Source organism: Ursus americanus, chromosome 34 (genome assembly GCF_024610735.1).
Source record: "Ursus americanus isolate L20-20 chromosome 34, mUrsAme1.1.p, whole genome shotgun sequence".
Classification (NCBI taxonomy): domain Eukaryota; kingdom Metazoa; phylum Chordata; class Mammalia; order Carnivora; family Ursidae; genus Ursus; species Ursus americanus.
The window spans coordinates 26,549,851-26,576,747 of record NC_142160.1 but is presented as its reverse complement, the minus strand read 5'-3'; the positions used below and the strand labels follow the sequence as shown (position 1 = coordinate 26,576,747).

The 26,897-nt window shown below is 43.9% G+C and overlaps 1 protein-coding gene across 1 annotated transcript in view; it reads left to right on the top strand.

Moving 5' to 3' along the window:
• FBP2 (fructose-bisphosphatase 2) overlaps nt 1–16,475 on the top strand; it is a 30,584-nt gene extending 14,109 nt beyond the window's left edge. Inside the window, exons 4-7 of the mRNA XM_045780899.2 lie at nt 4,716–4,856; nt 6,994–7,131; nt 12,889–13,008; nt 16,058–16,475. Coding sequence (XP_045636855.1) covers nt 4,716–4,856; nt 6,994–7,131; nt 12,889–13,008; nt 16,058–16,252 — 594 coding nt within the window. The 3' untranslated portion in view covers nt 16,253–16,475. The remainder of the gene's footprint in view (nt 1–4,715; nt 4,857–6,993; nt 7,132–12,888; nt 13,009–16,057) is intronic.
• Nucleotides 16,476–26,897: the final 10,422 nt, after the last annotated feature.

Genomic DNA, 26,897 nt, shown 5'->3' with positions numbered 1-26,897 from the left:
AGAGAGAAGGTCATAGAGTCTTGGAGCTCAGATAAAGGGTGAAATGCTCAAGAAGAGAAAAGAAGCTCAGTATTGGGTACTAGCGTGACTGGGGTTAGTAACTGAGTGTTGGGCATGGGTGAGGGCAAGGACGGTGGTCAGGGAAAGGGAGGGGCAGGTGACCCTCAGGTTTCTACTGGGCAAATGACTGCCATTTGCTGAGACAGGAAGCACTGGGAGCAGAGCAGGGATTTTGGGGGGTGAGATTGGGCAGACAAATTCCATCTTGAGTTTGAGGTATCTGTGGGATACCTGACTAGGGTTGTCTGGTGGGCGGGTGACTCTGAGGCTGGGCTCTCAGGGGAGATGAACATGGAGGTCTGGGAGTCATCAGCACGTGTATAGGGCTTTGAGATCGCCAAGCAGTGGGTGAGATCGCCAAGGAGTGGTTGTGGGTGAGATCGCCAAGAAGTGTGTAGACTGAGAAGAGAGCTTTATTGGTCAGGGCTCTGGTTGTAAATGGCAGGAATGGATTAGGAAACTTTAAGGCAGGAATATGGCCAGCCTCAGGGAAGGCTGGGACCAGAAAAGAGTCTCTTATCTTGACTTCCTGCCACATGGCCACTTCACTCCTTCCTCTCTCTGTGAACCAACAGAAGTTGGTTCTCTGGTTCTCTGGCCACTGGCAGAAGAAAGGTGCCATCCCACAGCTCCTAAGTTAACATAAGCCAGAGTGTTCTAGCCCCAAATCTGGATTTCTGGAGCAGACTCTGATTGGGCCAGGTTGGGTCAGGCATTTATCCCAGTCCTCTTTAAATTTGTTTGTCTCACAGCAACTCAGAGTATCCACTTTGGAGAGGGTAGCAGTTAAGAAAGTTCATTTTGCACTGGTTAGATACCCTGAGGGTGGGGAGGAACCAGGAGGAGCACCTACGTTTAAGGGGTCAGAAGAGTAGGAGGTGGCAAAAGCAAGTAAGAAGGCACAGCTAGAGAGTTAGAAAGAAGGTCATGAAAGGTTCCTGGACCCAATTCCAACGTGGGAGTGAGGTGGGGTCCCCACATAGTGCAAAGCAATTCTCAGACACTGGCAGGTGTCCAAGAATTCAACTCATTTCTGACACTATCTACCCGGAGATAGCATCAGATTCCAGGGGTGAAGGGCTCAGTCCTACAAGGCAACGCCAGGCTATTATCTGTATTTCTGACCAACCTGCTATAGATTGGAAATCCTAATGATCCCCTTCTTTGGCAACTCAATTCAGATGCCAGTCACAAGCCCTGTTGTTATCTGTGCTTCTGAGGGACTGGCTAGAAATCAGAGGTTCCCAAGACCCCCTCCTCAGGTTTGACTAATTTGCTAGAGCAGCTCACAGAACTCAGAGAAACATGCTGCTAGATCACCAGTTTATTATTAAAGGATATAACTCAGGAATAGCCAGATGGAAGAGATACCTTGGGTAGGATATGGGGAAAGGGTGCAGAGCGTCCCTGCCCTCTCTAGGCACACCACTTTCCCTGAACCTCTGGGTGTTCACCAGTCCAGAAACTCTTCAAACTCTGGGCTTTTCAGGTTTATGGAGGCTTCATTACATAGGCTTGATTGATTAAATCATTGGCCACCGGCAGTAGATTCAATCTCCAACCCTTTCACTCCTCCAGGAGGTCAGGGGGTGGGACTGAAAGTTCCAACCTTCTAATCACAGGAGTTGGTTCTCCTGGCAACAAGCCATCCTCCTTCCATGCTGTCCAAAAGCCATCTGTCAGCATGACAAAGATATTTTATCACTCTGAACACTTGGGGAAGTCTGAGGGTTTTGGAAGCTGTGAGCCAGGAACTGTGGGTGAAAACTAAATACATATGAGAAATGCATTTTAGTCATCTGAATGCACAAATAGATATTTCTTATAAATCACAGTATCAGAGGTCAGAAAAGAGGGAGGTGGACAGAAGCTCAGGAGAGACCCATGTCAAGATGAAGACAGTAGCTAAGGGACCCAACATTGCCCAAAGGTAGGGTAAGGAGGACTGGACAGTGTGCTCCCCCTAGATGGTAGATGGGGTCATATCTGGCAGCCTGCAGTGGGGGCAGGAGAAGAAAGATAGCTAGTGTACACAGACATTCTAGACACCAGGATATAGATGAAGACGGAGATAGGGCAATGGCTAGAGGGAAGTCTTGTGATCTGGAAAGATTTTTTCTTATTTCTTTAGGCCAGAGAGTTCCACCTGTTATTAGAAGCCAGTGAAGCCAGTAGGAAAGGAGTGGTTCTCTTCAACTCTTCAAGCCCCAGTGCAGAGCCCAGAGGGCCACGGAGAGGGTGCTAGGCTGCGTGGGGGCTGTAGGACCACAGCTCAGAGGAAGGACAGCCTCTGGTCAGGGAGAAATCAGCAGAACAGAGCTCCGGTTTCATACACAGAAAATGTGGCCCTTCTGGTGACCGAATGAAGCTGTTTCAGAAGCTTCAATGGTGAAGACTAAAGATTTTAGTAAAAAACCTTCTTCTTAGGAGCTCATGCTTTAGAGCTGTGGTTCAAGCTAGCATGCCTCAGAATCACCTGGAAGTTTTCTGGAGGCCCAGAGTTTCCAACTCCATAGGCCTGGTTGGGGGAGCGGGGGAGGATGAATATTTGTCCTTCTAACAAGATCCCAGGGGACGCTGATGCTGCTGGTCCACTTTGAGAGTCTGCTCCAGGGCCTGTTTCTCAGAATCCATATGTGGCCAGGAATTAGAAATAAGGCCAATTTATTGAACCCATCCAAGTCAAATAAAAATGTAATTAGTTGCAAAAAAAAAAGCTATTAGAAACAATGCAAGATGGTGAAAATAAGGAAAAATTATTAGAGAGAACATGACACTTTTAAAGAAGGGTAAGGTTTGCTTTACAGTGAAGTCATTAAGATATTATTCATAAAGGGCAGACTGGCCCCATATTCTGTGACAGTGCTGAGAAGGATGCTGGCTTAGCCTTGGGAGATGTGGGTCCACCTCAGTTTTGTCACTCACTGGTTTCAAAATCTGTGGGTACCTCTCCTGACCTCCAAACCTTCAGTTTTAAATGAGGGTTAGGGAGACTCTCCATTCTTTCACAAAAGCATGATGATGTGAAAGTACTTTGAAAAAGATAAAACCCTATATAAATACAAATTACTATTTTTAGTAATTTTAGAAGTTATTCTTCAGGAGAATTAATTAGCATAATTGACATATTTTTAATGTGTGTGTAATATTCTGGCTCAATATTGTTGTTCTGATTCCTATTTACATAATCACCAGTGTGTCTTCATAATTTTAAAGGTATTTTGTTCACCTCCACCACTTTGCAATTTTCTGGAATTTTCTGCTCAGCAGGGAATCTCTAGGCAATATTTCTGGACTGGCCTTTTAGCCAAAATCCACTGGCGTCTAGAGAACACGGAGCATCTAACTAAACAACAGAGGTAGCAGTGCTGGAAAACAGAGAGTGGGGAATCGAATGGCTCAGAAGCAGTGAGGCCAGCAGTTTGTATTTAACCCTTGCACACCGAGCTCCACGCTCCTTGGGTATGACAGGCTACGGGAAAGTGAGTTTGGAGCTGCACTTGTCACATTTGTCATAGCTATTTGTCATGGTCTGTGGAGCTGAATCCATCTGGATCTTCTGATTTGAAAAGAGTTGATTGGAGTCTGCCCATTCACCTCCTTCCAAGCTCCTGTCACATCTGCCATCCACAATGATTTTAGGGTCCAGAGCCAGCCCCGGTGCTTGTCCAGAATCCTCCCCTATCCTTGAAGGCTTTGCTGTGAAGTCAGAACCCCAGAAGAAGGTCAGGGAAAGAACAGAGAATGCCTCTTCTCCTCCCCCTACCCCAACTCAGCTCTTCACAGCTGAGCCTAGAAGTTTGCTATTCATTTTTTCCAAATCAATCAGATTTGATTCACTTGCCTTTTAGAGCACAAGAGGTGGGGAGGGAAGGAACCTTCGAGAGATATTGGGGAAAGTGGGTTATAAAGTGGACTTTCAACTGCAGAGCCCCTCCATTGAGAGCAATCTCTGTTCCTTCCTCAGCATCCCCACCTGTCCTGTCTCCCTGAATTCTCACTCAAATCTGCACTGCCCCCATGGCAAAGAGCAAAACTTCCTCAAGAAAATGTTCAGAACTGTAGACATGGGCTCAGGGTGGGGGTATGGGGGTGTAGGTGGGGGGCAGGCAAGGGCAAGACCATCCAGGTGCAGCACATGGAACAGGGAAGAGCCCTGGGCCAGGCTGCCAGGGCTTGACTCCAGCTCTGAGGCTTCTTGGAGTCAGGTGAGTTATCCAGACTTTCAGGCTCTGAGTGTTGCATCTACACAATGGAAATGATAAAGATATTTCCCTCAGAGGGCTGTTGAGTACATACAATGAAATATGGCACAAGATCAAGCTGAATGACTTTGGTTGTTGTAACAGTTAAGGAGCATGGCTTATAATTTTTAAGAGGGGCTGTAGTTTTAGCATCTTGGGGTGCTTTTTGGGCAGGATGCAGACGAATGTGTTCAGAAACCAGGGATAAGTCCAAGATGGCCTCTGCAATGGCTCAGCTAAGAACCATTTGTTACCGTGGCAATGTATTCCCTCCAGAGGCATTTGCTTCAGTTCAAAATTCTGAGGACTGCACTTTCTTCAGTGGTTCAAGGAGATCTGACGCCCAGGCCTCTGGCAAAGGGTTCTGTCCAGAGACAATAACACCCCGTGTTTCTCTTTTCTCTTCCACAGACCTCAGAGGATGAGCCTTCTGAAAAGGATGCTCTACAGCCAGGCCGAAATATCGTGGCTGCGGGCTATGCCCTCTATGGTAGTGCAACTCTGGTGGCTCTTTCCACTGGGCAAGGAGTGGACCTCTTCATGCTTGACCCAGTAGGTACCCAATAAGGCAGTATCAGTACTTAGGACTCCATGCATCTCTGTGCTTTAATTCCAGTTGGCTGGGGTAATTTTCTGGTCATTCTTAATACTTGCTTTTGGGACAAGAGAGTCTAGTTGGGGAATCAACACCAACATCAAAAAACACTAATGACCTGTGTCCAATGGAGGGCATTTGAAGTGTTCTATGGGGTCTGTCATATCAACTCAGGCTCTGCCCTTAAGGAGTTTGTAATCCAAAAATGCTTTCAATTTCTTTGGCTTATGGAAATACAATAATTAAAAAAAAACCCTAATGTTGCCACTGTCTAGACAGAAACACGAATTTTTTAGAGTAGCAACATTCAATAGAACTTTCTGTGACCATGCCTATGTTCTGTAATCTGTGCTGTCCAATATGGTAGCCACTTCATGTGGTTATTGAACATTTGCAATGTGGTTAGTGTGACTAAGAAATTCAGTTTTAAAACTTTATCTCATTCTAATTAACTTAAATTGCCACACGTGACTAGTGGCTACGCTATTGGAGAGCATGGGTTTGTGGGACTGCTGCTAAAGTAGACGTTCTTCCCAATTAAATAAAGGATGTTACCGTATTAATGGTAAAGCTCAGGACACAGCCTGGAAATGGGCAGGTCTTGAGGACTGGGATGCAGGAGTCCCAGGAACGAGCTTGCAGACCATGGCCAATCTGGTCTGTACACTACCCCTAATTCTGTGTCTCTCACTCAGGTTTCAGTTGCCAGGGAGGAGTATCTAATTTGCCAATCTAAGTCAAATGCCTGACCCTGGGCTAGAGGAGGCTCAGCTTAGTCCTCCTAGATTGGCATCCAATGGGAAGAGTTACTTCTTCAAGGGGAGTTAGGCTGCTTCTAGGAAGTGTTATTCGACACTTGGCTGTCCACAGTAGGTTGTTAAAGCTTATGAGCCAGAGACTATCAGGATCTTGCCTATAATAAAAAGAAGTTGGGTTTTCTGAACAGGGATGGATGTGCTCCAGAACAAGAGTAGAGTGTTATGCTAGGAGGGAGTCGGGATGGACTTACTCTCTAGAAAGTTCAGGAGCATTCAAGAAAGAGAGGGTCAGTTCTGGCCTTGGCAGTGGGTATGATTAATGATTGTGTATCAATAATTTTTTATCTAGGAAGTGGGAAGATTAAAGTGAAGGTAGAGATTCATTGGTAAAGAAGAAGTCATCACTCATATACAGCAGAAGGGAGAGATGCTTTGTTACTTTTGTGGTTGCTGAGTATTCTCATCACTGTTTTATTTCAGACATAGTCTGCATGGTCTTGCCTCTTTATATTCTGGGAATATAAATTCCTATGTTTATTAGGAACCTTCTAGTCTAGCTGCCAGCTGTGAGCTGTCATCCTGGGGGATTTCACTTTCCTAGTCTTTGAAGTTCATTAAAACTGATTACATTTCCAAGCCTGGTTTTCCTCCTTGTGACTTAGAGAGACAGCCAGCCTTTCAAGGTGATGCCCGCAGCCAGCTAATCACATCCACAAGCCCTCAGATGAATGGGTACCTGAGCGATGTCCCGCAGAGTAACCATGGTGGGGGCAGTGGGCACAATTTTATTAATAATTCTGAGGATTTCTTTCATTGTTATCCTTTTTATTCCTTATGTCAAGTGAATACAGTTTCTGATTGAAGGGGTTTCCTCATTTCCTTGTATAAGAGTCACTGGGATACTGGGAATTTTTCATGGTTTCTAAGACTGAGTCATTAAAATAAATGGACTACAGAGTAGTAGGGGAACCACATCCCCCACCTTTATGATGAATCCCATCCATGAAACTTCTTTCTCTCATTGTCGATGGCCCAAATCTTCCTGGAAACATTAGGAATTAACTAGGGATGAGAACTTGGGGCATTAATACTTTGAGGTTCCCTATAAATGAGTAACCTGGCAGGCAGTAAAAACTACCAAGGAAACTTTCCCTCTTTCCTTTGAGTTGTGTCATCTCTTGCTAGAGCACCACTGGAGATTCAGAAGGACGTGGCACAGCCAGGCTCTTCGAGCAGGCCCACACCTCCCAGTGCTCTCTGATTGTTGGGGAGTGTGCTGTTGGCTTCTGTTTCCTGGTATCTCTCTTCTTCCAGGTGTTTCTTTTCATCTTTCTAGGCTCTCGGTGAATTTATCCTGGTGGAAAAAGATGTCAAGATAAAACAGAAAGGAAAGATTTACAGTCTCAATGAGGGCTATGCCAAGTATTTTGATGCCGCCACCTCAGAATATGTGCAGAGAAAGAAATTTCCTGAGGTGAGTGAAGAAAGCCTAAGGCAGAAGCAGGGAGAATGCTGCCTCAGTGGGTCCCTGTTTGGGTGGCGGCTTTGGGGGCCTGACTGAAAGAGGTTGATTCCACTGTTTATGGCTCTGATCAGTATGAGAATGGCAGACTCTGCCTTTCTTCATAAACGAACAACATCTTTTACAGCTAAAAGTTACCTACTCAAGATAATACCCCCTACTTAAGTTTTTCTAGGAGACTTTGTTTATGAAGAAGACAGACCACATTTTCAAAATTCAGAGTTCAGGCCAGAAGCTGTCAGGTCATTTGCTTGCTGAGCTATCCTCTATATAGATTCTGGTCACTCACTTATATTTGCTTTTAGGTAGAGTAATTATATTTGGAAGTCCCATTCATATGCCCTAATATCAAGGCCTTGTGTTTAACCCAAGCTTTAGGATGTTCTTTGTCTCTCAATGGGATTACGAAGTTCTGAACTTCATGTGTCTATTAATGCAACCCAAATAATCCGTTCAGTATGTTCACCATACTAAGAGAGCTTTTAAGACAGGTGTGGAAGCAAAGTCAAAGAATTTCCAGATCAAGTGTGTAAAGTCTGTTCTAAATTGGAAGAGGAATGCAAGCTTGTTTACAAGTGGGACCATCTCTGACCAAATTCTGGGAGATGTCATAAGAGAGGACCTTTATCCTGTGGTGGAAAGGCAGTGGTGTAGTGTGCTAGCTTGGCTGTCCCTGGAAGTCCTCATGAGCTCCAAGGAAAAAGAGCTCGCGATTCCATGGGACCAAGAGGCAGTCAGTCAACAGGATTCCAGGACTTGCCTTTGCTAGCCGAAGCTGAAACTATAGAGAACTTTCTACTTTCTTTCATTTGTTTTTTAAGCGAAGTTCTCAAAAGTGCAGTTTCCTGTACCTCTCCTTCATAGGGTTGTATTTTGCTATCACGCACAAACCCATCCAATGTCTTGAGGGCAAAAGTCACAGGATGTGGATTGCAAGCTTGATAAAGTCAAAATTATTTACATGCTTCCGGTCTTGGAGATGTTTCATGGTGGCTCCCATTCTAAGCTAAAAAGTGCCTCCTCTGGAGCCCATAAAAGAAGATATTTATGTTACCACTAAAAGATAAAAGTCCTACACAAAAAATACCATAAATCTCTTTGACGGAGAGGTTTCAAATGAGAAAAAAGGCATCAGTCCATGAATGACCGACGGCTGGTGAACAGGCTGACCGGACAAGGACCCCTTGTAAATCTTACCACAGGCTGAGCTCCCAAATGGAAAACCACGCAAAGGGCATGATTATGCTAGTCAGGGAAGAAACACAAATCCCTTGCCCTCTCAGTAAAACTGGAACTCTTAGAAGATATTTAAGATCTTTCTCAATTCCATTTTAACTTTTTCTCTTCCCAAGTAATGCTCTCTGCTCTTTAAAAAAAAGTTTCTTTTGCATCCTTTCTCACAACCAGCTTAAATAGTTGGACTACAGCTAGAGGAAAGACACTAGGTTCTAAGGTGAACCTACCTGTTGTAATTTTACAAAATGGAGTAAATGCCTTAAGAAGATCTACACAGTTTCCCAAGAGATGTCCCAGGAGTAAGAAAGGTCCATTAGGCCAGTGGGGTTTTTGACTGCGACCATTAGTAACAAATGCATTTAATGTCTAATTCAGAGCACATGTGTGCAAAAACGCACACACGCGCACACGCACATGCGCACACCGAAACAAAAGTAAACTGCCTTACTGGCTACTGTGCTCTAAGATATTTTTTCGCTCTTAACTTTTCTATTCAATTCAATTCTGTTCTGTTCTAATGAGATCTGATCCATTCTGTTCTGTTCCATTCCATTTGTTTAGATTGCATTTCATTAAAAAAAAAACCATGTTTAGTAATGATGCATTAAATGGATTTTATGACCCATTAATGGATTTCCATCCACACTTGAAAAAGCACTGCACTGGGCAGCTTCCTAGACATTTCACTAGATCATAAAAATAATCTACAGATTCAGAAGGGAGATAGTGAGACAAAAATAAAATAAAGGGGAATGTATGCATTCCATACAGAACAGGTTAACGTCACTTGGGTAGCCCGTAGATGGCCTGTTATTGCACCCAGTATGCTGAACCTGTGGGACTCGTGCAATAGGATCTAAACAGCAGGATATTCTGATCTCCTCCTCACTCTGTCACAGTTGTTCAGCAGAGTAGTCCCTTTTAGAAAATAAAAGTCAGTGTTCACTTATCATGGAAATCATAGACTACTGAGCCTAACGTATTAATCAGTATTTCAATACTGCTTCAAAGATGAGACCCTTCTCAACAACAAAGGAACGCACATATTCCCCAACATAAGGCAAGTCTCCGGAATCTTCCAGTTATTTTTTAACGTGGAACTCTAGATTTAATATGCATCTGCCCCTAGCATAAAAGGAGTTGTTTTGTCTCTAGGAGATTTTGGTTTTCTTGCTTGCTTTTTACATAAAATCCCTTACAATTTCCATAAATTGAAGACTGGGGATTAGTTGGTTCTGGCCCAGAAAGTTCACTCTACAGGTAACAGTAGGAAACCAGTGTGAATGCTTGATGATTTCCTCAGGCAATGCTTGAGAGCTGGGGCGGGGTGGGGGGAGTGAGGGAATGGGTGGGGGTGGGGACGGGACTTTCTTCTTGATGTAAAAACAATGATCATTTTGACGGAAGTGCTGAATGGTCTTGGAGTGTCCAATTCTAACTAGTAAGACAACAGAGATAAAATGAAACCCAAAGCTACTTTCTAGAATTTCCACCTATAGAAACAAAAAGGAATTTTGACTTTGGACAAATGGGGATACCCTCAACAGAGTGTTGGGCATCCTCCTGGCTATGGTTGAGGTTTGCAGTGATTCCTTAGAAAGATTAAGAGGAAATTAGGGAAAATAATCTGAGCCCCCTTCCCTTAGCAATTCTCTGAGAAGAGAGAAGGGCAGAAATGAAAGCGGGAGAGGCTGGCCTGGTGGATATTGGCATGAAGCTGTTGCTTTCTTTTATTAAGTACTTTTAACTCTTTTTAAATAAAGAAAGGTCCAAAGAAGAAGACAATAAATAGTTCGTAATATTTCCACTTGATTGAAGCTAGTTTCTTTTCTTGTTAACAAAATTTAAAAAGCAATATATCTCACAAGTTAAACATAGAATTACCATATGACCCAGCAATTCCACTCCTCGGTTTATACCCTAAATAATTGAAAATGATATATTCAGAAAAAACTTGCACACAGATATTCATAGCAGCATTATTCACAATAACGAAAGGTGGGAACAACTCAAATGTCCATCAACTGATGAGCGGATGAATAAAAGGTGGTACATCCATACAAGGGAGTATCATTCAGCCAGAAAAAGGAATGAAGTACTGATCTATACCACCACATGGATGATGTCAAAAACATTTACGCTAAGTGGAAAAAGCCAGTTGCAAAGATTAGGTCAATGTGTAGAGACATAAGGCAGATTAGTGGTTGCCACGGTCTGGGGGAAGGGAGGATGGAGACTGCTTAATGGATATAGGGTTTTCCTTTGGGCAATGGAAATGTTCTGTAATCAGATAAAGGTCGTGGTTGCACCACATTGTGAATGTACTAAATGCCACTGGATTGCATATTTTAAAACTGATAATTTTATCTGATGTAAATTTTACTTCAATTTCCTAAGATTAGGAAATGTAAAACATACAGAAATATACAAAATTAAAAGTGAAAGGCTCCCCCCTCCCTTGCCCCCAGCCAAGTTGCTCTTTGCAGGGATGACCACTGCCAACTGTTGCTTCTATTCTTTGAGCTGGGATGGCAGGAGGGATTATGCACACTCATCTCCATGTCTACCCCACCACCCTTCTAAAACATCAGGTAGAGCATATTAGTCTCACCTGATTTTCTTTTTCATGATTTGGAGATTGACACAGCTGCAATGGAGATCCCAAACGTGTACACTCATGACCTTTTGCAAATATATCCGTAGGGCACATGTCTTACTAAAGTTGCTGGGTCAAAAGGTATGAGCATTTCACATGCTGTTGTTACCAAATACTCTTCCAGAAAAGTTGCATCAGTTCATACTCTCCAGCATCATATGGAAGAGTACCCATTTCCCTGTGTCCTTGCCAGTGTGAGATATGGTGAATCTTTTAAAATTTTTGTCCCTTTGACAGTAAAAAGGTGAACCTTGTGACTTGATTTGTACATGGTTAATTATGGTTTATGTTGTACAGCTTTCCTTGTATTTATTGAGCACCTACTTTTGTCTTAGTAAATTGCATATTTCTATCCTATGCAAATATTTAATTAGTATTATTTATCTTTTTCTTGTTGCCTGTATAAGCACTTAATAAATGAAGAAAACTAGCCTTTGTCTGTTATTCATGTTAGAAATATGTGTAGACTTTCAGCTTTTGACCCTATAGAGGCGTTTACAGTTTTGTGTTATATTTATTTTTCTTTATATCTAATGGGTGTGGTGTACCAAATTATAAATTAATGTACTCATGTTTTGCTCTTCTGTGCTGTCCAATACAATAGCTACTAGCCACATGTGGCTATTTCAGTTTTAATTAATTGCTGGTAAATAACATGTAAATCATTCTATTTTTTCTATACTTGTCTCATTCCCAGAGCTCAACAGTCACACGTGATCAGTGGCTGCTAAGTGGGACATTGGTGATAAAAAGTGTTTTCATCACCACCGAGAATTTCACTGGACAGCCTTGTTCTAAATTATTTGTAATTTTCTCCTTTTAACTCTCTCTATCTTGAAATAATTTGGCTGTAAAGAATGAGGTAGGGATCCTACACACCTCTTCTCTAAGCAGCTAGCACAGTGCTGTTCGCTTACTAATAGTCCTCTCCTACGCTGTTTGAAATGTCCTATTCAGCTTAAATGAAATTCTCGTCTATCTTTAGGCCCAGGACTGGGCTCTATTCTGATCCACTGGTCGGTGTTTGCATTTCTTCTTTGCATATGTAAATATTGTTATTTCACTGTATGTTCTTAGATTTGATAGAGATACTCTTTTCCTTGTTCTTCATTTTCACAAATGTTCCTGTTTTCTTTGCCAGGAAATTTTAATACCATTTCTTTCAAGTTTCTTCCCCCAAAAGTCTGTTGATATTTTCTAAGAGTTTTATAGTCTTGGCTCTAAATGTGTAAGTCTTCCATCTACTTTGGGTTAATCTGTCATGTGGTGTCAGGTAAGTTTGTAGTCTATTTTTAAAATGGGGTTATTTATCTTTTTATCATAAAATTGTAAGTTCATTTATTTTTATTCATTTATGTATGCTAGTCTCCCCCTTTAGTTGGTGAGTTCTTTGGGGCAGAGACTGTCTTCCTGTTTGTGGCATCCTCAGGGCCCAGCCTGGTGCCAGGCATAAGATGCTGAAAAATTATTTATTGAGCTGAATTTACACATGATTTGTGAACAGTACTACTCATGTTGTTAACTAGGAGAGTAATTGGCAGGTTTTGCCTTCCACCTAATATTCAGGGTTTGGAATCACCCACAGTGCCTGCTTTTATTGCAATTCAAATCTGTGTGTGTGTGTGTGTGTGTGTGTGTGTGTGTGTGTGACTATCTCTTGCTTGTCTAATCCAAGCCTAAATGCTACCCAGGTCTCCTTCTTTCCTTAGAAGACTTTAATAGTTACTTTGCTTTGCAAACCTCCTAAGGCAGGATACGTGGGTAAGGGAGTATCTAATCCAGGTGAGCATCTTGTCTCTTTTCTCTCTGCCTTCTAGGATGGCAGTGCTCCATATGGGGCCAGGTACGTGGGCTCTATGGTGGCCGACGTGCACCGCACCCTGGTCTATGGAGGGATCTTCCTGTACCCAGCGAACCAGAAAAGTCCTAAGGGCAAGGTAATTCTCATTTGTCCTCTGGCTGTATCGGTCAGTAAGCCAGTTGGAGTTCCCTTTCTCTTCATGCCTGCTTTTTGGCTACTGCTCTGTCCTTTTCACATCTGTTTGTGAGTGGGCAGGTGGAAGAGAAAAGAGGTGTATTTCCCATTAATGAATTTTGAAGCTGTGGTAGAAGCTGAAGTTGTTATTGGCAATTTTCACTGGCCTTCGCATTCCCTGGCCTCATGCCCGTCATTCACCATGAGTCAGCTGTGTTCATCTATCGCTTAATACATGCTATGGCTGACTTGTAGCTTCAGCACCACCTGGTTCTGGATGATAGACCCTCTGGAATCTAGTGCAAGGTATGGATCCACTTCCCAGGGGAAAAAATGCTCATAAGCATACACATTGCATAAGTTTTTAGGGGGATCATAGATGACCTGAAGTCTACCCGTGAGTCCTCTAGAGAGTTCCCAAACTCCAGAATAAGAACTTCTGGTCAAAACTTATTTAATACTTCTGGAAAGGTAGCTCCTGGGTGATCTTACTGTAACTTTATGACACAAACCCAGAAATACTTGTATGATCAGATGGGAATCTTAGGATCCAAATGCATCTATCTTGAATAGACCCTCCCATGGGAACGTGTCTGATTTTTTAGCCGGTCACAGAAATCGTAGGTAAGTAGACAATTCAAAACAAAGATCTACGGTATTCTCAGACACACCAACAACTGGCCACATGCATATTTGTTTCCCAGGGTGTGCAATTTGAATTATTGGAATGCCAGATTCAAAGCCATGATAAGAAATCTAAGAGCACATGAGACCAGAGGGAAAACTTTTAATATGCAGATTGGGTGTCAGGAATTTCTCTTCATGTGAGTGTTGAGCTCAAGTATATTATAACCTTCAGAAGTAAGAATCACAGCCACGTCTGCATGACACGTGCTTAAATGAGATCTAGAAAATGAGGGAATGCTTACATAGAACCACTCTTGCTGTCCACTAAGTGCCAACACAGAAAACATTAGGCTATTTCTTTCTAATTGTCAAAATGAGTCCGAAAATATGCACACGTACGTACAGAGACATTTCCATAAGTACATGTAATTCCATGTACAGATCTATATTCATAGCACCGTCACCACCATCCCTATTGAAAGTACCATTGGTTCCTGACCTCTGTGTTTTAGCTTTTGTGGTCTCTGTGAGCACATTGGTGTGTGTTTTGGAGGTGGGGTAGATGCGTATGCCTTTTCTCCTGTGTGTGCTTGTCTCTGTATATCTGTTTAGATTTTAATTGCAGAAAAAAAGTAGGTCACATGGACTGTAGGTCAAAGCATCATGAAGACCTGTACATTGTGTTTTAAGATGAATTTACTACAAGGGCAACTTTAGGAGAAGGGCAGCCTTGGCTCAAAGACAAATTTTGTGTTTTTTTCTTCTTCTTTTAAGTATCTGAATCAACATGGTACAAACAAAGGCTACTTGGTTACAATCTGAGACTTTGTCTGACATTCCAAGTCCCTCATCCTCAAGCACCCAGAGCGAGGAAAAGGGGAAGAAAGAGCTGAGTTCTAGAAGCTAACAGGTAGCTGTCCAGGACCAATTGACCACCAGTGTCCCTCCTGTGGATGACCAGGGACAAAACTAGCAGATCCAAGTGTGTCCATACCCACTGGGGCTTCTTTGCACCCTGCCAGGACACCCACTACTCCAAGAGCTGGAGGGCAGTGTATACTGTTTTACCAAAATGGCAGTAAATGCCCCCTGGAGTCTTAACTTACTCTTTCCTGAATGCCTGGATCTCTAACCTAGACCAGAGATATTGTGCTTCTCACCATGAAATAACAATGATTCAAAAATCAGCACAAGATATGATTGCTTCTCAAAGTAGTTTCAGTGGATTTGAGAAAAAGAATGGAAAAGAAAAGGCTGCAGAAAGCTGGCTCAACCACTTTGTAAGCTGACTACAGAAAGGAACATGTTTTCTTTTAAATACAGATTTGCACCTATTGGGAAGGAAGAAAATAGTATGATACTGAGTTAGAACATGCAGTTAGACTGTCACCCTGAATCTAATGTGATATGTGTGTGTGTCTGGTGGGGGTGGGGTGGTGAGGAGGGAATCACATCATAATCACAGAAATAGGCCTAAAAAAGGCATTGGGTCCAGCTCATTTCAATTCAATTCCCCAAGGACTCACTGGATGCAGGGTAGACACCTGCTAGATCCCATAGTGCCTATTAGAAAAAGAAGTCCTTCCTCAGGATAGGCTCAGCCCTGGGTCCATGGACACACATTGGAAAGCAAGACACAGGCTGACTTTACCCTCCCCACCCTGCCCATTTCTGCCTTCTACTGGGAGCCCTTAGGCAAGGGACCCAGTAGCCTTGTTTGGACACTTTCCTTGTGTCAGACATTACTGGGAAGGTAGATGCCACAATGACCAACCCAGACAGACTCCGTCCCTGCCCTCAAGGGTGAGTGTGTAAGGAGGAAGGCAGATAGGAAACAAACCTCAATGTGACAAATAGATGAAGAGGGACATGAAGGATGCTATGGGAGTGCAAGCAGTAGAGGGTAACTCAGTCTTGGGGGCCAAGAGAAAAGGCCATTTAAACCCCAGCAAAATACCTAGTCAAGTTGACACTTGAGATGTGAGGATCTTCCACTTGATCCCGAACACTGAGGCCACCTAATACTCTCTAGGTGACCTTCCATCTCATCCAAGTTGGACTCCTCCCTAGCCATAAGGCCTCACATACAAAGGCTCTTGACCAGGCCTCAGCATCAGTTTGCTTCGCTGCCGAACGAACAGCAAACAAGTATCTAGATCTCATACTCCCAAGGGAGGAGGCAGGTCTCTCATAAACACAAAGGTCCCAAGACAGGTAGAGACTGACCAGCAGTGCCCCAAAGTCATGGAAATGAACCCAGTGTATTCATGCTAACAAGACACAGAAGTTCAGCTCCTGGAATTCCCCATCAAGCTCTAGGGGTGTGGCTTCAGGATTTTTGGCCACTTGCAGAGCTTGTCCACCTGACTGTCTTTCTCCCACAGCTCCGGCTCCTGTACGAGTGCAATCCTGTGGCCTATATCATAGAGCAGGCTGGAGGCCTGGCGACCACAGGCACCCAGCCCGTGCTGGATGTGAAGCCAGAGTCCATTCACCAACGCGTCCCCCTCATTCTGGGGTCCCCAGATGATGTGAAGGAATATCTCACCTGTGTACAGAAAAGCCAGGAAGGCAGGTAGTGGGTTTCACCCTGAACACTGCCTTTTTTTGGTCTTGTCCCTTCTATTAAGGGCCCTAAATAAACGATCATTGTAAATAGTGGTGATGAGTAACAAAAGGCAAAGCCCTCCTGAATCATCCCCAGAAGAGCAGCAGCCAAGTGCTCTTCACAGCTCTAGAAGCCAGAGGCAATTCTGTGCTCAGTGTGAAGGGCTCAAAATAAAAACTCACATGTGAAAAGAACAGCCTCGATCTGTCTTCTCTCAAGAATAGCAGCTAATAGGGTTAGAGTTCCAAGTCTGTCAGCCAGGGAATTGGCAGCTACGGATTTGTGGGCAAAAAGTCTAGAGATTAGTTAAGAATTTGTCTTGGTTGCCTTAAAATTTGAACCTAGTGGAGACTGGTTCCAAGATGGCAGAGTGTTAGGGGGACCCTGAACTTGCTTTGTTTTGAATACAGCTAGACCAACCCTGAACTATTTTGAAAAACTAGGAACACCATCATAGGAGTAAGGAAACAATATCCACATTTGGAACGAATGAATTTGGCTGAAACATGGTTTGCAGCCCTGAATTGGGGGATTGGGAAGCCATGGGGCTGGGAAGGGGAGGAAGCCCAGTTTGTGGAGCCAAGTCAGGAAAAGGGAGGAAGTTGAAAAGATTGCAGTGGTTTCTGACCCCATAATTAGCTGCGGCAAGTGGATCCCCGGGTTGCTCAGGGAAAGATTGCTCCCCTTTCTGGAGGGCATTTGAGGAGCATTATTTGTCCTCTCCAGAGATAAAGGGATAGCCAAGGAGCCACTGAGGGGAGCTCTCTAGCAGGGCAAGAGGGGTGCACAGAGAGGAGAAAATGTCTTAACTTTTTGCTCTGAGCCACAATAGGCTTGCACCTCTGTGTGCACGCCAGCAGTTGCTTTTCTGGGACTGGCTGTGGGCAGTGCAGAGGCTGGAGTGGATCGCGGATAACATGGCTGCTGCTTTTTGCTGTCTGCCACAAGAGAGTCAAGCCTCTGCGATGGCTTTGCTAGGACAAAGGGGGTAGGGGACTGATTAAAGTGCAGATGGCTGATAACTTGGCTTCAGCATTTTGTTCAGTGTTACGATAAACTCTAGCCTCTGCACACACACTCTGCAAAGGCTTTTTATGGACAGAACACTGCTGGGCACACCTCCCTGCTTGGGGATGGGAGTGGGTATGCACACCTTACCAAAAAACCTTGGAGTTTTGAATCCCAGCCACTGGCCAGAGATAAAATACAGGAGATCTGTGGCTCTGGGCATGCCAATGACCCAGACGCAGACAGGTTAGGGCAAAGAATTGACCTGGGCCCGGGCCACAGGAGATGGCTCGATTTTCTGGGAGAGCCTCCTGAGCAGTGGCTACTGGGAGTTCTGGCCCCCCGGGACAAAGGGATGAGGTGACACCATATTCTACCTTCTCCACCACCACCACACCCTCTTCCCACCCACCATCACAGACTCCAGAGAGAAACAGCCCTCTGGTAGAGGCTTGAATCCCCTACACTAAACCCCACCCCCTGACCTGGCAAGAGCATCTTGTGAGGGCAAGTCAGCTTGTGAGTCAGCACAGCAGCTCTTTCCTTCGGAAGACAAACACAAACCCCAGCATATACCAAGTCTACTGATTAAAGAAAGCTCCAAAACATTAGCTTCCGGCTTGACTTCACAAAGAAACCAATGCATACCTACTTAAAGGAACAAAGACCCTCCACTAGAAACAAGAAGGAACTCTGTAGAGGAAGGACCAGTGGGAAAGAGCAGCCAAAACACAACAGCAGAGTGTACACTGGAATCACTTCCTGAAAATGTTGTTGTTTTTATTATTGCTGTTTTTGCTGTTTTTTTTTTCTTTTTTCTTTTTCCTTTTTTCCTTTCTTTTTCTTTCCTCTTTTCCTTTTGGGAAACAATGACTAGAAGGAGAAATTCACAACTAAAGAAAGAACCAGAGGTAATACTCTGCCATAGATTTAATGGATATGGATATAAATAAGATGTCAGAACTAGAACACAGGATAACAATTATAAGGATACTAACTGGGGTTGAAAAAAGCATACAAGACACTAGAGAATCCCTTAGTGTAGAAATAACTGAACTAAAATCTAATCAGGTCAAAATAAAAAATGCTATTACTGAGATGCAGTAAGAAATGGAGGCTCTAACTGCTAGGGTAAATGAGGCAGAAGAGAAAGTCAGAGATATTGAAGACAAAATGATGGAAAGTAAGGAAGCTGAGAAAAAGAGGAAAAAACAATGCCTGGATCATGAGGGGAGGCTTCGAGAAAACAGTGATACCATAAGGTGTATTAATATTCAAATAATAAGGGTCCCAGAAGATGAAGAGAGAGAGAGAGAAGGGACAGAAGGTTTATTTGAACAAATTATAGCCAAAAAATTCCCTAATCTGGGGAAGGAAACAAACATTCAAGTCCAGGAGACCCAGAGAACCCCCCTCAAAATCAATAAAAATAGATCAACACCCTGACATATAAGAGTGAAACTAGCAAATTTCGGAGATAAAGATAAAATCCTGAAAGCCACTTGAGACAAGAGGTCCTTAACCTACAAGGGTAGAAACATTAGACTGGCAGAAGACTTATCTGCAGAGACATGGCAGGTCAGAAAGGACTGACATGATATATTCAGGGTCTTAAACGAGAAAAACATGCAGCCAAGAATACTTTACCCAGCAAGGCTGTCATCCAGAATGGAAGGAGAGGTAAAGAGCTTCCAAGACAAACAGAAACTAAAAGAATTTGTGATCACTTAACCAGCCCTGCGAGAAATATTAAAGGGATCCTGTAAGCAAAAAGAGAGCCCAAATGTAACAGAGACCAGAAGGGAACAGAGACAATATACAGAAACAGTGCCTTTACAGGTAATACAATGGCACTCAATTCATATCTTTCAATAGCTGCTCTGAATGTAAATGGGCTAACTGCCCCAATCAAAAGACACGGGGTATCAGATTGGATAAAAAAGGAAGATCATCAATATGGTGTCTGTAAGAGACTCATTTTAGACCCAAAGTCACCTCCAGATTGAAAGTGAGGGGGTGGAAAACCATTTATCATGCTAATGAACATCAAAAGAAAGCTGGGGCGGCAATTCTTATAGCAGACAAATTTGATTTTAAACCAAAGACCGTAATGAGACATGAGGAAGGACACTATATCATAATTAAAGTGTCTGTGAAAAAGATCTAACAATTGTAAATATTTATGCCCCTAATATGGGAGCAGTCAATTATAAACCAATTAATGACAAAATTAAAGAAACACACTGATAATAATACAATGATAGTAGGGGACTTTAACACCCCCTCTCACTGCAATGTTCAGATCATCTAAGCTGAAGATCAACAAGGAAATGAGGGCTTTGAATGACACATGGGACCAGATGGATGTTATAGATATATTCAGAACATTCCATCCTAAAGCAGCAGAAAGACATTCTTCTCGAGTGCACATGGAACATTCTGCAGAACAGATCACATACTGGGTCACAAATCACGTCTCGACTGGTACCAAAAGATTGGGATCATTCCCTGCATATTTTTGGACCACAGTGCTTTGAAACTTGAACTCAATGACAAGAGGAAAGCTGGAAAGAACTCAGATACATGGAGTCTAAGGAACTTCCTACTAAAGAATGAATGGGTCAATCAGGAAATTAAAGAAGAATTAAAAGAATTCATGGAAACAAATAAAAATGAAAACACAACTGTTCAAAACCTTTGGGACGCAGCAAAGGAAGTCCTAAGAGGGAAACACATAGCAGTAGAAGTCTTTCTCAAGAAACAAGAAAGGTGTCAAATACACAAGCCAACCTTACACTTAACAGAGCTGGAGAAGCAAATAAAGCCTAAACCCAGCAGGAGACAGAGAAATAATAAAGTTCAGAGCAGAAATCAATGAAATAGAAACCAAAAGAAAAGTAGAACAGATCAATGTAATTAGGAGCTGGTTCTCTGAAAGAATTAAAAAGATTGATAAAACCCTGGCCAGATTAATCAAAAAGAGAAGAGAAAGGACCTAAATAAATAAAAACATGAATGAAAGAGGAGAGATCACAACCAACAGTGAAGAAATACAAACAATTATAAGAACATATTATGAGCAACGATATGCCAACAAATTAGGCTATCTGGAAGAAATGGATGCGTTCCAAAAACATATAAACTACCCAAACTGAACCAGGAAGAAATAGAAAACCTGAACAGACCCATAACCAGCAAAGAAATTGAATCAGTAATCAAAAATCTCCCAACAAGTGCCCACGGCCAGATGGCTTCCCAGGGGAATTCTACCAAACATTTAAAGAAGAATTAATACCGATTCTTCTGAAGCTGTTTCAAAAAATAGAAATGGAAGGAAAACTTCCAAACTCATTCTATGAGGCCAGCATTACCTCAATCCCAAAACCAGACAAAGACCCCACCAAAAAGGAGAATTACAGACCAATATCCCTGATGAACATGGATGTCAAAATTCTCACCAAGATACTAGCCAATAGGATCCAACAGTACATTAAATGGATTATCCCCCACGACCAAGGGGGATTTATTCCTGGGCTGCCAGGTTGGCTCAACATCCACAAATCAATCAGTGTGATACATCACATTAATAAAAGAAAGGACAAGAACCATGTGATCTTCTCAATTGATGTACAAAAAGCATTTGAGGAGGAGAGTCCAAGATGGCGGAGGAGTAGGAGATCTTAATTTCATTTGGTCCCAGGAATTCAGCTTGATAGCTATCAAATCATTCTGAACACCTGTGAACTCAACCAGAGATCTAAGAAAAGAATAGCTACAACTCTATGAATAGAAAAGTGACCACTTTCTGCAAGGTAGGAGGTACGGAGAAGTGAATCAGAAGTGATATATGGGAAGATAGACCGCGGGTGGAGGGATCCTTTGTCAGCCAACTACTGGCAAGTGATAGAGCACTGGAGCACAAAATCAGAACTTTTAGAAGTCTTCTCTGGTGAGGGACATGGCTCAGGCTGCTAAGCCGGGGCAGAACCCTAGCTGGGACAATGTGGCCTCAGGATCCTCGGGGTTACAGTAAGACTGAGGGTGCTTGAGTGAAGCAGAGCTCCCAGGCATCAGAGTGGGGAAGCTGGCTTCAAAGAGTGAGTCTAGGAGTGGGATCTCAGCTCAGGGTGGCCATAAACTGCAAACTGAGGAATTGCTGGGCCACTGCTCTCCAAGCTGGGGCCCAAAAAGTGGCAGAACCAGCAAGACTCCCCCTTGCTCCCCTGGGAGGAATGGTGCAGGTGGGCACCACAGGTGTCTGCAGGGCTTGGAGACTCAAAATGGGGTCGTGTACCTGAGATAGAAATGCTCAGACACAGGCCAGGTGAGCACGGAGTGTGATCAGAGACCAGGAAGACAGGAGTGATTGACTGCTTTTCTCCGAGGGCTCACTGAGGAGTGGGGCCCCAGGCTTTTGGCTCGGGGGCCAGAGACTCATTCTCATCCTCTAAAGTTGCTAGGTACTAGCCAATAGGATCCAACAGTACATTAAAAGGATTATTCACCACTACCAAATGGGATTTATTCCTGGGCTGCAAGCGTGGATCAACATTGGCAAATCAATCAATGTGATACACCACGTTAATAAAAGAAAGGACAAGAACCGTATGATCCTCTTGGTAGATGCAGAAACAGCATCCTTTCTTGATTAAAACTTATCACAGTGTAGAGATAGAAGGTACATACTTCAATATCATAAAAGCCATATATGAAAAGCCCACAGTGAATATCATTCTCAATGAGGAAAAACTGAGAGCTATTCCCCTAAGGTCCACTCTCACCACTATTGTTCAACAGAGTACTAGAAGTCCTGGCCTCAGGAGACAACAAAAAGAAATAAAAGGCCATCTGAATCAGCAAAGAAGAAGTCAAACTCTCACTCTTTACAGATGACATGACACTTTATGTGGAAAACCCAAAAGATGTCATGCCAAAATTGCTAGACCTCATACAGGAATTTAGCAAAGTGGCAGGATATAAAATCAATGCACAGAAATCAGTTGCGTTCCTATATACTAACAATGAGACATAAGAAAGAGAAATTAAGGAGTTAATCCCATTTACAATGCACCAAAAATCATAAGATACCTAGGAATAAACCTAACCAAAGAGGCAAAGGATCTGTACTGAGAAAACTATAGAACACTCATGAAAAAAATTGAGGAAGACACAAAGAAATGGAAAAACGTTCCACACTCATGGATTGGAAGAACAAATATTATAAAATGTCTATGCTACCTGGAGGAATCTACACATTCAATGCAATCCCTATCAAAATACCATCAGCTTTTTTCACAGAGCTGGAACAAACAATCCTAAAATTTGTATGGAACCAGAAAAGACCCCGAATAACAAAAGGAATGTTGAAAAAGAAAACCAAAACTGGTGGCATCCCAATTCCAGACTTCAAGCTCTCTGACAAAGCTGTCATCATCAAGACAGTATGGCACTGGCACAGATCAATGGAACAAAAACAGACATAGATCAATGGAACAGAATAGAGAACCCAGAAATGGAATGGTCAACTAATCTTCGACAAAAGAAAGAAAGAATATCCGAGGGAAAAAAACAGTCTCTTCAACAAATGGTGTTGGGAAAATTGAACAATCACATGCAGAAGAATGAAACTGGGCCATTTACTCACACCATACACAAAAATAGACTCAAAATGGATGAAAGACCTAAATGTGAGACAGGAATCCATCAAAATCCTAGAGGAGAACACAGGCAGCAACCTCTTCTACCTCAGCCACAGCAACTTCTTGCGAGACACGTGTCCAAAGGCAAGGAAGCAAAGGCCAAAATGAAGGCTATTAAGGAGGGCACGTATTGCATGGTGCACTGGGTGTTATATGCAAGTAATGAATCATGGAACTTTACATAGAAAACTAGGGATGTACTGTATGGTGACTAACATAACATAATAAAAAATTAATATAAAAAGAACTATTGGGAATTCATCAAGATGAAAAGCATTTGCACAGCAAAAGAAGTAGTCCACAAAACCAAAAGGAAAATGACAGAATGGGAGAAGATATTTGCAAATGACATATCCAATAAAGGGCTAGTATCCAAGATCTAGAAAGAATTTTCAAACTCAACACCTAAAGAACAAATAATCCAATCAAGAAATGGGCAGAAGACATGAACAGACATTTCTCCAAAGAAGACATCCAAAAGGCCAACAGACACATGAAAAAATGCTCAGCACCCCTCGGCATCAGGGAAATACAAATCAAAACCGTGATGTGAGATATCACCTCACACCAGTCAGAATAGCTAAAGTTAACAAGGCAGGAAGCACCAGATGTTGGTGAGGATGCAGAGAAAGGGGAACCCTCTTACACTGTTGGTGGGAATGCAAGCTGGTGCAGACAGTCTGGAAAAAGGTATGGAGTTTCCTCAGAAAGTTGAAAATAGAGCTACCCTATAGCCCAGCAATTGCACTACTGGGTATTTACCTCAAAGATACAAATGTAGTGATCCAACGGGGCACCTGCACCCCAATGTTTATAGCAGCAACGTCCACAACAGCTCAACTATGGAAAGAGCCCAGATGTCCACTGACAGATGAATGGATAAAAAAGATGTGGTGTATGGACGCCTGGCTGGCTCAGTTGGTTAAGCATCTGCCTTTGGCTCAAGTCATGATCCTAGGGTCCTGGGATCAAGCCCCACATCGGGCTTCCTGCTTGGTGGGGAGCCTGCTTCTCCCTCTCCCTCTGCCACTCCCCCTGCTTGTGCTTGCTCTCTCTCTCTGTGTGTCAAATAAATAAAATCTTTTTAAAAGAAGATGTGATATATGGGGCGCCTGGGTGGCACAGCGGTTAAAGCGTCTGCCTTCGGCTCAGGGCGTGATCCCGGCGTTACGGGATCGAGCCCCACATCAGGTCCTTCCTCTATGAGCCTGCTTCTTCCTCTCCCACTCCCCCTGCTTGTGTTCCCTCTCTCGCTGGCTGTCTCTATCTCTGTCGAATAAATAAATAAAATCTTTAAAAAAAAAAAAGAAGATGTGATATATATACACACACACACACGATGGAATATTATGCAACCATCACCAAAAAGAAATCTTGTTATTTGCCAGGATGTAGATAGAACTAGAGGGTATTAAGCTAAGTGAAATAAGTCAATCAGAGAAAGACAATTTCACTCATATGTGGAATTTAAGAAACAAAACAGAGGAGCATAGGGGAAGGGAAGAAAAAAATGAAACAAAACCAAATCAGAGAGGAAGACAAGCCATAAGAGACTCTTAGTCATAGGAAACAAACTATGGGTTGCTGGAGGGAAGGGGGGTGGAGGGATGGGGTAACTGGGTGATGGGCATTAAGGAGGGTATGTGAGGTGATGACCACTGGGTGTTATATACAACAGATGAATCACTGAACTCTACCTCTGAAACTACTAATACACTACATGTTAGTTAATTGTATTTATTTATTTATGGTTATTTTAAAAAAAGATTTTATTTATTTATTTGAGAGAGAGAGAATGAGCGAGAGACAGCACAAGCAGGGGGAGAGGCAGAAGGAAAAGGAGGCGGCTTGGATACCTGGACCTTGAGATCATGACCTGAGCTGAAGGCAGACGCTTAACCGACTGAGCCACCCAGACACCCCTTAATTGTATTTAAATTAAAAAAAAATTGTTCATTTGAGCCGCATTTCCCTGCACGGCGTGGGGGCAGTGAGCACACGCACAGTGCTGGGCACCGTCACCACCATCCGTCCCCAGAGTGTTTCCATCTTCCAGACTGGAACTGTCGTGTGCCCGTTCATTGAGCACCTCTGCTGTTAGTTCAGCTCTCCTGACCCTCCTTTCACGTGTCCCTCCTGACAGGCACGTGGCCGCCGTGCGCGTAGGAAGAGCTAGCTCAGCCCTGCACTTTGCAGTGGCTTTTCTAGGGTCACATGGTCCAGGTTTAGTAAGACCCATGTGGACTCTGGGGCCAAATGTGGTTTTGTCATTTCAAGGAATCCTGCAGCTGTAATTAAACCCCTTTTGCAAACTGTCTACCAGGATCTCCACCGACAGTTTCGATTCTTTTTCGAAATGTGCCATCCAGATTTGGAGCCAAGCGGAACCCCCACAGTGGCCTCCAGCTCAGCCCACAGAGGCCTCGGGCCCTGGGACGCTCCTGTCCACATGGAGACGTCAGGCACCACAGGGCAGCACACGAGCAGGCTTTGTACCAAGGGCAGCGCCGCCCAGAGGGGATGAGGAGCCTGTTCCCCGGTGCCCTTCCCTGCAACACCAAGACAAAGATCCCATGAGGCTCGTCTTTGTGGCTCCCAGGACCTTGCACCATCTGAGTCTCACTATGGCCGCAGGAGGGGAGCTGCCCTCTGCAGGACTGTGGTTGTATTTCTGGAACAGGGAGTCCTATGGCTTCCCTAGCAAACCCTCTTTAAAAACTTAGACTTGTCAACTGATTCGAGGTGCAGACAAGGGGGCGTTTCTGCTGCTAATCGGGCCCACTTGGAAGCCTATGGAATGGCAAAGCAAGGTAAGGCCACCCCTGTTCTGCAGACACAGACTTCTCCTCAGGACTGTGTTCAGGATCCACATGAGGGGGTCTTACGGAGGGCGGCTCCCCGCAAGGTGTGTGATTTTTTTTTTTTAATTTCACAATCAATGGGTGAGGGGAGGCAATGACATGAGCTGCTTGGGGTCCTCATGTCTCAAAGGAACAGGAAGTTCTACCTGCCCCAGAACATGAATTTTACTCTGGTGGTTTCCTCCAGATGACACGAGTTCTAATTACCCATAAACCCACTGTCTTGGCCTTCTCTGCAGGTCCCCCTGCTCCTTGTGACAAGCTCCCAGGGAGTCAGCGCCTGGCTCAGGGGCACAGGGTAGAGGAAGGCCAGAATGCAAACACCCAGCTCCACCCTGTTCCCTCTGGACAGAAGCCAGGGAGTTCTGGGACTTTCTGAGCCCTCTAGTCATAATTACGGCCGCTCACTTTCTCTGCGCCTGGCACTCTGCGGGCTCTTGTCACTTGGTTTTCTCCGATCTGCTCAAGTCCCTGTGTGGTGAGGGTGCCCGTTTCCGCCTTGCAGGTGAAGAAGCCCAGGTTCCAGGAGGCCCAGGGACTGACCGCACAGCTGGCGAGGGGCAGATGCAGGACGTAAACCTTGTCCTTCTGACTCCGAAGGTCAAACTCTCCACGACACTGGCAGGCCTCTCTTTTGGGAGCCTGAACAGCATCTCCTTGGGCAAAGTGTTTTGCAAACTGTAAAGTGCAGGCATTTGGTTGTTGGTGGTTTTCTTGTTCCTGCGGAGGCTCCATGATGGACAGTAACCTTTGTCACTGAAGGTCCTCTGCCTGTGTAACGTGCCGATCCCGGGCCTCCGAGAGAAATGCTGTGGCCACAAGACACCAAAAGACGGGGACAGCTTCAGTCAAGGCTCGGATTTCTCCCAACTAGGACAGTGGTCCCCACGCTTGCCTGCACGTCAGAATCACTGGGAGTGCTTACGACTGCTGTGTCCAGGTTGCCCCCAGGCTGAGGGAAGCAGAGTGTCCAGAAGGGAGTGGGCGCGTGCAGCCAGCGGGGGTTCTTAAAGACCCCGGGGTTCCAGTGTGCAGTGAGGTTTGGGAA